Source organism: Heterodontus francisci, chromosome 48 (genome assembly GCF_036365525.1).
Source record: "Heterodontus francisci isolate sHetFra1 chromosome 48, sHetFra1.hap1, whole genome shotgun sequence".
In the NCBI taxonomy this organism is placed as follows: domain Eukaryota; kingdom Metazoa; phylum Chordata; class Chondrichthyes; order Heterodontiformes; family Heterodontidae; genus Heterodontus; species Heterodontus francisci.
The window spans coordinates 7,598,380-7,607,918 of record NC_090418.1 but is presented as its reverse complement, the minus strand read 5'-3'; the positions used below and the strand labels follow the sequence as shown (position 1 = coordinate 7,607,918).

The window sequence follows — 9,539 nt, the reverse complement described above, 5'->3', positions numbered from 1 at the left end:
ACTGATTTCCTACGTGGTAACATTTTTTCCCCAGACACTTTCCTTTCTCTACAATGCACAATCGGGATCAGAGTCTGATTGGATTGTCAAAAAATTCCAATTTTGGATTGTTTCGGCTCCTGGAGGGAAGTGTGAATTCTATCCAGTGTTTAGTGTAAAACACTTCCAGATCACATACAGCACAGGCTGCGTGGGACAGTGTAGAGGGAGCTTTACTCTGTATCTAACCCCCGTACTGTACCTGTCCTGGGAGTGTTTGATGGGACAGTGTAGAGGGAGCTTTACTCTGTATCTAACCCCCGTACTGTACCTGTCCTGGGAGTGTTTGATGGGACAGTGTCGAGGAAGCTTGACTCTGTATTTAACCTGAAAAGGATTCTCCCCCTCCGCAACTTCTTCTCCTGATTAAAATCCATAAATGTGCAAAACGGAATTAGATAGACTCCCCTACATGCCAGTGTGAGGTCTGGGTTCCCTTCGTGATTGGGGTCGAGATTATCCGTGGGGGGTGGGGACAGTTTGGATGTTGAATACTCAGAGCCTGTAGACAGTGGCCACACTGGAACCGTTGAGTTGTTAAAACCGTGTTGTTGACTTGTGAAGCGATGAGAATCACCCTGGGAAAGCAGCGAGGGAGCTCCCCTCCCCCACCCTCCCGAGGCTGAGGGCGGAGGGGCTCAGTATATGGTCAGTTCCGCACTCTCGGACAGTCCATACTGCACCTTGTATTTGTTGAAGAGTATAGTTATGGCTTCCTGGTACTTGTTGTGGTAACGATTGATCTCGTCCTCCGACGGGTTTGGGTTTTGGGTGACTGGAATCGGCTCACCGACTGTCAGAGAGAAGATCACAGTTATTCCCAGCATCATTCTCTCTCGTTACTTACAATTCACAGGACAATGCCAGTTATCTGGCAGTTAATCACTTGGCTCCGGCTTTCTGTGTGTGTGTGTCTCTCTCTCTCTCTCTCTCTCTCTCTCTCTGTCTGTGTGTGTCTCTCTCTCTCTGTCTGTGTGTGTCTGTGTCTCTCTCGCTCTGTGTGTGTGTGTGTGTGTGTGTCTCTCTCTCTCTCTCTCTGTCTCTGTGTCTCTGTGTCTCTGTGTCTCTGTGTCTCTGTGTCTCTGTGTCTCTGTGTCTCTCTCTCTCTCCTCTCTCTCCTCTCTCTCCTCTCTCTCTCTGTCTCTCCTCTCTCTCTCTGTCTCTCTCACGCTGTCTCTATCACTGATTCATAGTTGATGCTAGTCTACTTTGCTCTTTTCTCCACATGCCCCATCGTACCCACGCTCCTCCTCACTGCTGCAACGAGGGGGGTAAATTTAGTGATCCAGGGCAGTGCGTGTTACCCTGCAGCTTGGCGACAATCTGCTTCTGTGACCCCCTGACCCCTTCGAGCGCAGGTGAGTGTTTCAACCTTTGAACCTACTCCTCCTGCAACACCTCCCTAACCCTCACCTTCACATTCAGGCTGCGTTGCTCATCATTAAGCCTATGAAAGGGTTACATTTGCCTCCCCATTATATTACATAGTATTTACAGCACAGAAACAGGCCTTTCGGCCCTTCTGCTCCGTACTGGTGTTTATGCTCCACACGAGTCTCCTCCCACCCCCTACTTCATCTCACCCTATCAGCATACCCTTCTATTCCTTTCTCCCTCGTGTGTTTATCCAGCTTCCCCTTAAATGTATCGACACTATTCACCTCAACCACTCCCTGTGGGAGCGAGTTCCACATTCTCACCACTGTCTGGGGAAGGGAGTTTCTCCTGAATTCCCCATTGGATTTATTAGTGACTGTCTTATATCAATCGCCCCCTAGTTCTGGTCTCCCCCACAAGTGGAAACATCTTCTCTACGTGTACCCGATCGAAACCCCTTCATTTATCTTAGTTTAGAAGGACGAGAGGTGATTTAACTGAAAGAAATCAAATTCTTAAGGGGCTTGACAGGGTAGATGCTGAGAAAATGTTTCCCCTGGCTTGGGAATCTCAAACTAGGGGCGGTTTGGGGGGGGGGGGGGGGTCACAGTCTCAGGATAAGGGATTATCCATTTGGGACTGAGATGAGGAGAAATTTCTTCTGTCAGATAGTTGTGAATCCGTGGAATTCTCTACCCCGGAGAGCTCTGGATGCTCAGTTTATGAGTATATTCAAGACTGAGATCCATGGATTTTTTTTTGGGGGGGGGAATCAGGCAGGAAGGTGGAATTGAGGTTGAAGATCAGCCAAGGTCTAGTTGGAGGCTCAAGGGGGCCGTAAGGCCTAGTCCTGCCCCAATTTCTGACACTCTTGGAGACCAGGTCACCCCTCGGCCTTCTCTTTTCGAGAGAAAGGTGCCACAGCCTGCTCAGTCTTTGATGTCAACAGCAACCAATTACATCCCCTAGAGAACTCCGACCTATGTCTAATCCATAATTCCTCCTTTCCCGCCCTCGCCTCTCTCACTTCCAGGGAAACCTCAAACCCCCCTTTTGATGTCTGACTTTGTTGAAGTGAGCTTCTCCTCGGATCTGATTTGCCCGCGCCAGGGCAGAGCCTCTTCCACGTTGTACCCACCTACTGTCATCACGGGTCTTGCAAAAGGCATCAGGCCCCAGGTGTTGCTGAACAGGAGGCCACAGCCCTTGAACAAGCAGGGTGCAAAGCCCATGTACTTCTGGAAGTTCAGCTGGAGCCATTTCATCCAACTTCCTGGCTCGAAAATAACCTGGTCGAAAGCGTCATTCTCGCCAAAACTGTAGATGGGAACCAGATCAGCCCTGTGGAGGGAGAGAGAGAGAGAGAGAGAAAACATCGTCATCTCTGGAGAGGAGGGGAGAGAGAGTGAATGAGAAATTCTCTGCAGGAGCAGAAAAGAAGACAGACTCGCATTTATATAGCCCCCTCTCATGTTCTCCGGACATCCCACGGCACCTTCCGGCCAGCAGGTGTTGCTGCAGTTTGCGCACAGCAAGATTCCACAAACAGCCACACGATAATGACCGGATCAGCTGTTTTGGTGGTGTTGGTTGAGGGATGACGATCAGGGCAACCCACCTCATCGTCTCCAGAATGGCACCGTGAGATCTTTTTGCACCCAGCTGACAGGGCCTCAGTTTAACGTCTCATCTGAAAGGCGGCACCTCTGACAGTGCGGCACTCCCTCGCGCGTGCCAACTTGGACTTTGTCGCTGGCGTGGGACTTAAACCCACAACCTTCTGACTCTAAAGTGTGAGACTCAACGGTGCTTATCATGCCTCACGGACAATGACTTGCTTTGCAATGCAGTCACTGTTGTGATGTAGGAAAGACAGCAGCCATTTTGTGCACAGCAAGCTCCCACAAACAGCAAAGCCCAATTGACATACTTTACATATTTAATCATTCGAAAAAAGTGTAATGCCAGCAGTCTGGCGGATAGCTAATGTAATTCCTATATTTAAGAAGGGTGACAGAACATGCTCAGGGAATTATAAACCAGTCAGCTTAACATCGCTGTTCACAATTTACTTTAACGATTTGGGCTTTGGAATCAAAAGCACAATTTCTAAATTTGCGGATGACGCCAAATTTGGGGGAGATGGTCAATACTGAGCAGGACTGCAACACGTTAGAGGGGGACATGAATAAACTTGCCCAAGGGGCAAATAATTGGCAAATGAAGTTCAACGCATATAAATATGAGATCATACATTTTGGTAAGAAGAATAGGGAGGTCGCTTATTGGAAGGTGAGAATCTGGGCGGGGTAGAGGAATGAAGGGATCTCGGAGTACAAACACCAAACACCAGGGTTTATCTCTAGGGGGATAGAATTGAAAAGTAGAGAGTTAATGCTAAACCTGTATTGAACGTTGGTTAGACCACACTTATGAGGGAGAAGGAAATAGAGGGTTATGATAGATTTAGATGGGAAATGATGGGAAGAAGGTCAAGTGGAACATGAATGCCAGCATGGACTGGTTGGGACGAATGGCCTGTTTTTCTGCCGTATATCCTATGTAATCCTTTTGGCAAAGGGAGGAATGTTGGATAGAAGACTCTTGCTACTGTTCAAATAGGTCTAACCCCTAACATCACCGACTTGCCTTCTCATCACATTGGCCGAGGACGGGATTGAGCTCAGCTGTGATGCCCCCCATGGTCAAATAGTGGGCTTGCTTGGGTACGGCACGGCGCCGTGCTGTGTAACTCGGGGCCCTCGGTGGATGTTGGGGGGGGGGGGGGGGGGGGGTGGTGCGGACGCAGGGAGATGAAGGAGGTACCCCTCTACGTACCCATGTGCCACAGCAAGTCGGATGAAGCCCTTCCTGTTCTTCAGTAGGAGCGAGTGCTCCCCCGGTTTCCCAGTCATCGATTCCGCCGCCCCTCCAACCACGATAATCACTGCATTTCCTGTGCCTTTCTTCGAGAGGAGATAGCTGAGGCTTGACTTGCTCACCGAGCACAGTCCTGTGGAAGAGGGAAGGGGATGAGAAAACCCGTGCGGAGCTTGTGTGCGCGGCTCTGAGGGCCCCCAGGTGGAAATATCTGCCCTGATAAATTCACCCTGGGCTGTGTTTCCGACCTCTCCATCACCGACACCGCCTACTTACACCTCCACCTTGCCCGGCTCCGTCCCTACCTCACATTGACTGTCCCAAAGCTCCCCTGGCTACCTCCCATCTTCCAGCCTCTGGAAACGTCGGACCATCCAAAACACTGTCGCCCCTTTATCCTAACTCGCACCAAATACCCTTCAGCTATCGCGCCCCCTGTGCTCGCTGACCGATCACTGCCTCCAACTTAACATTCTCACCCTCGTGTTTAAAGTCCATCATGGCTTCGCACCCCCTCCCGACCTCTGTCACCGTCTGCAGTCCCTTCTGCCCTTCCGATTCTAGCCCCTGGCGCATGTCCTAGTTCCTTCGCTCCACCATTGGCGGCTGTGCCTTCAGCTGCCTAGACCCAGAACTTTGGAATTCCCTCGCTAAACCTCTCCGCCTCTCTCTCTCTCTCCTCTTTTAGGACCCTCCTTATAATGCACGTCTTTAGTCACCCCTCCTTTGTTGGCACCCATTTTGTGTCTGGTTACCCATCTGTGAAGCAGCTTGGGACAGTCTCCTACATTAAAACCGTGCCTTCTTGTTGGCATCTTATTCATTCAGGGGATGCGGGCATCGCTGGCAAGGCCAGCATTTATTGCCCATCCTTAAATGCCCTGAGAAGGTGGGGCTGGGCCAACTGAGTGGCTTGCTAGACCATTTCAGAGGGTAGTTAAGAGTCAACCACATTGCTGTGAGTCACATGTAGGCCAGACCGGGTAAGGATGGCAGATTTCCTTCGTTAAAGAACATTAGTGAACCAGATCAGTTTTTATGATAATCTGTCAGCTTCACAGTCGCTTGTATAGACACCAGGTTTTTAATTTGTACATTTTTGAAACTCTTTTCGCATTCTCAAACTGGGTATTCCACAGTGAGTGACCCACCTCCTGACTCCCCAAAGCCTCTCCACAAGTCACAAGTCAGGAGTGTGATGGAACACTCTCCACTTGCCTGGATGGGTGCAGCTCCAACAACACTCAAGAAGCTCGACACCATCCAGGACAAAGCAGCCCGCTTGATCAGCGCCCCATCCACCTTCAACATTCACGCCAGCATTTATTGCCCATCCCTAATTTCCCCTCGAGAAGGTGGTGGTGAGCTGCCTTCTTGAACCGCTGCAGACCTTGAAGTGTAGGTACACCCACAGTGCTGTTAGGGAGGGGGTTCCAGGATTTTGACCCAGCGACAGTGAAGGAACGGCCATATAGTTCCAAGTCAGGATGGTGTGTGACTTGGAGGGGAAATTGCAGGTGATGGTGTTCCCATGCATTTGCTGCCTTTGTCCTTCTAGGTGGCAGAGGTTGCGGGTTTGGAAGGTGCTGTCTAAGGAGCCTTGGTGAGTTGCTGCAGTGCATCGTGTAGATGGTACACACTGCTGTCACTGTGCGTCAGTGGTGGAGGGAGTGAATGTTGAAGGTGGTAATTGGAGTGCTGATCGAACGATGATAAATGGTTTGAGGTACCAGGTGACGACACTTGTGGAATCTGTACCCCATCATCAGGTAAGGAGGGAGGAAAGCATAAAATCTCATTCAACAAACTAACGGTTAATCGTCACCCGTACCTGCACTCAGGACATAATCTCTGTAGATCGGGAGCCGAAAGATACCGTGCAGAGTCGCCACAAATGGGGTGATACCCGGGAAGAGCTTGGAGAAATCGGTGGACTCGGTGCAGAAGTTGCAGATGGCGCCGAAACACATGATCCCGTGGGGGTGGTGCCCCAAGACATAGTTCCTCTCAGGACTGAGCTCGGCAGTTTTCACAAGCTGGAGATAGAAACAAGATCGAAGGATAAGGGGTAAGAGTTGGAGTCAGGGAACCGCCAATGGTCTGTTGTCCACATGACAAAGTACTTCCTGTGCCCCTGAACCTTACTTATCCTTCCTGCTTTTCAGTACGTTTGTATGTAAACAACCCTCCGAGATCTCTGCACTCCTCTGATTCCGGCCTCTTGAGCATCCCTGATTTTCATCGCTCCACCATTGGCGGCCGTGCCTTAACGTTCCGGGGCCCTCAGCTCTGGAATTCCCTCCCTAAACCTCTCCACCTCTCTCTCTCCTCCTTTAGGACGCGCCTTAAAACTGACCTCTGTCCCAGCTTTCGATTACCTGACCTTGGCATTGGTCAGGGCGGGGCGGTGGGGGTCATGACCCCTGCTTACAATGCCAGTGTAAGCAATGGTTAAATTTATTGTTCACATCAGCCCTTTATCAATGGAGCAAAGATGACCATTCACCCGTCCTGCTCTACAGTGTTAACTCTGCAGTTCTACAGGCCAGTAACTGAGAGGCTCGTACTGATGACCATGTGGCTGTTTGGATGTGGGTTCGAACCCCGCTTGGACTTTGGGCACCGCACCCCAGAACGGAGGTAACTGGCCTTAGTGGGGATGAAATGCAGGTTCACCAGAATGAGGAAAGACAATTGAGAATTTTTTTTTATACATTTGTGGGACGTGGGTGTTGTTGGCTAAGCTGGTACTTATTGCCCATCAACCTGCGAGGGCATTTCAGAGGGCATTTTAAAGAGTCAACCACATTGCTGTGGGTCTGGAGTCACATGTAGGCCAGACCAGGTAAGGACGGCAGATTTCCTTCCCTAATGGGGATTAGTGAACCAGGTGGGTTTTGACAACAATTGACGAGCTTTTTATAGAAACGCCCAGATTAATTGAATTCAAATTTCACCATCCGCCACAGTGGGATTCGAACCCATATCCGCAGAGCAGTAGCCTGGGTCTCTGGGTTAACTAGTCCAGTGACACTACCACTAAACCGCTGCCTCCCTTATTTTAGGGGGAATTTTAAAATCCAGGCGTTTCTGGACCAGGAGCCAGTGTACATCAGCGGGCACGGGGCGGGTGAACGGGTCTTGGGTGCGAGTCGGGATATATGGCAAGGGGCAGCGGTGTTTTGGCTGACCCCAAGTTTACGGAGGGTGGAATATCGTAGGCTGGTGAGAGGAGAGTTAGAATAGTCAAGCCTGGAGATGCCAAGGGTTTGGACAAGGGTTTCCTCTCTTGAGAAGTTTGAGTCAAGGGTCGTTGTGTGGACAACACTACGGAGACTGGACAGAAGGTGAAGGCGATTCAGAGGGATTGGTTTTAAAAAGCCGGTAGATTGTATCGGGAAGGAAAGTTAGAAAGGAGAAATGGAGCTCGACATTTTCACAGTCCTGTGGAGGACAATGTAGGAGATGGTGCGATGAATCTCAATAGCAGCACAGTCAGTATGTAGAGAGGAGGGAGATTGTGTAGGATGGAGGGAGTGGAGCTTGAGGGAGTCAAAGGGAACAGAAGAACAAAATAAGAAATAGGAGCAGGAGTAGGCCATTCAGCCCTTCGAGCGTGCTCTGCCATTCCATACGATCATTCCATCTTCCATCTCAATTCCATCTTCCCACACTATCCCCCATATCCCTTAATTCCTTTCATTTCCAAAAATCTGCTGATTTCTGTCTTGAATATATTCATTAACTGAGCATCCACAACTCTCTGGGGTAGAGAATTCCAAAGATTCACAACACTCTGAGTGAAGAAATTCCTCTTCGTCTTCAGTCCTAAATGGCCGACCCTTTATCCTGAGACTGTGACCCCATGTTCTCGACTGTCCAGTCAGGGGGAAACAACCTCCCAGCATCTATCCTCAAGAGTTTTATGTGTTTCCTCTCATTCTCCTAGGGAATACAGGCCTAGTCTGTTCTATTTCTCTTCAAGGGACATCATCTCATCCTCGGACTCAGTCTAGTGAGCCTTTGTGACACTCCCTCTAGGGCAAGTAGGTTTGGAGACCAAACCTGCGCACACTTTTCTCCAGGTGTGGGTTCACTACGTGCCCAATGCTCGAAGACTTCTTCGCCGTCTTATACTCCAAGCCCTCAAGGAAGAAAAGTTCGGAGGAGAATTGACGAAAACTTAAGGTTGGCAAAACAGAAAGACTGTGAGAGGTGGGAGGTCGGAGGTCCCACATTTTTACAGGGAGGATGGGCCTCTCCAGTGACAAGTCTTGGATGCACATTGGGTCAGCTCAATGAGCCATTTACGGCACAGAAGGAGGCCATTCGGCCCATCAAGTCCAGAGCAGCCCAGTCGGTCCCATTCCCCCCACTCGATTCCCGTCCAGCCCTGCAAGTTTATTTCCCGCAAGTGCCCATCCAATTCCCTATTGAAATCATTGATCATCTCTGCTCCCACCAGCCACGTAGCCAGCGAGTTCCAGGTCATTACCACACTTGCTGTGTAAAAAAGGTTCTTCCTCACATCCCCCCCACTGTATCTCTTACCCAAAACTTTCAATCTGTGTCCCCCTAGTCCTTGCACCACCAGCTACTTGGAACAGTTTTCTTTGTCTACCTTATCTAAACCCGTCATCATCTTCTATACCTCGATCAAATCTCCCCTCGATCTCCTTTGCTCCAAGGAGACCAACCCCCAGCTTCTCCAACCCAACCTTGTAGCTAAAATCCCTCATCCCTGGAACTGTTCCAGTAAATCTCCTCCGCGCCCTCTCACGGACGTTTCCTGGAATGGGTGGGGTTGTGAATTCAGAAACGAGGAACGCACCGACACAGGGAAGTAGTCCCTCATATACCTCCACATCCTCCATCTCCTCACCCACTGGGACCTCCGCCCTCCTGGAAAGAATCACAGAAACAGAGGGTGGTCAAATACCCGGCCAGTTGAAAATTCCAAAACCGAGAGAGAGAGGGAACGAAGACTTACGGGGCCAAGGCGGGTCAACTGGGCTCGGCTGGGATGCACACTGCAGTCAAAGAGCCTGAAGAAACTCACCAGCTGGACCCACACCCGCAGAGGTACCAAGGCTGTTAGTTATTATATAAAGTATTGGGCCCACTTTGTAACTGTGGGTCACATTACCTCTTTCAGGAGTATTCCAGTCAATGATTAACCAGGTAAGGTAGAGGACAGACAGAGGCCAGAGGGGTGTAAAGAGCAGATATCCAGTCAGGAAGGT

General features: G+C 50.1%; 1 protein-coding gene across 3 annotated transcripts in view; it reads right to left on the bottom strand.

Annotated features, from left to right (window-relative positions):
* The window catches only part of LOC137357550 (diacylglycerol O-acyltransferase 2-like), a 14,707-nt gene continuing 5,168 nt past the window's right edge, over positions 1–9,539 (bottom strand). For all 3 annotated transcript variants that reach the window (XM_068023969.1, XM_068023968.1, XM_068023967.1), the window contains 6 exons: positions 9,443–9,539; positions 9,128–9,198; positions 6,128–6,332; positions 4,255–4,429; positions 2,555–2,757; positions 1–832 (listed from right to left, as the gene is read on the bottom strand). The exon at positions 9,443–9,539 is cut by the window's right edge and continues 11 nt beyond it. In XM_068023969.1, coding sequence (XP_067880070.1) covers positions 678–832; positions 2,555–2,757; positions 4,255–4,429; positions 6,128–6,332; positions 9,128–9,198; positions 9,443–9,539 — 906 coding nt within the window. In that variant the 3' untranslated portion in view covers positions 1–677. The remainder of the gene's footprint in view (positions 833–2,554; positions 2,758–4,254; positions 4,430–6,127; positions 6,333–9,127; positions 9,199–9,442) is intronic.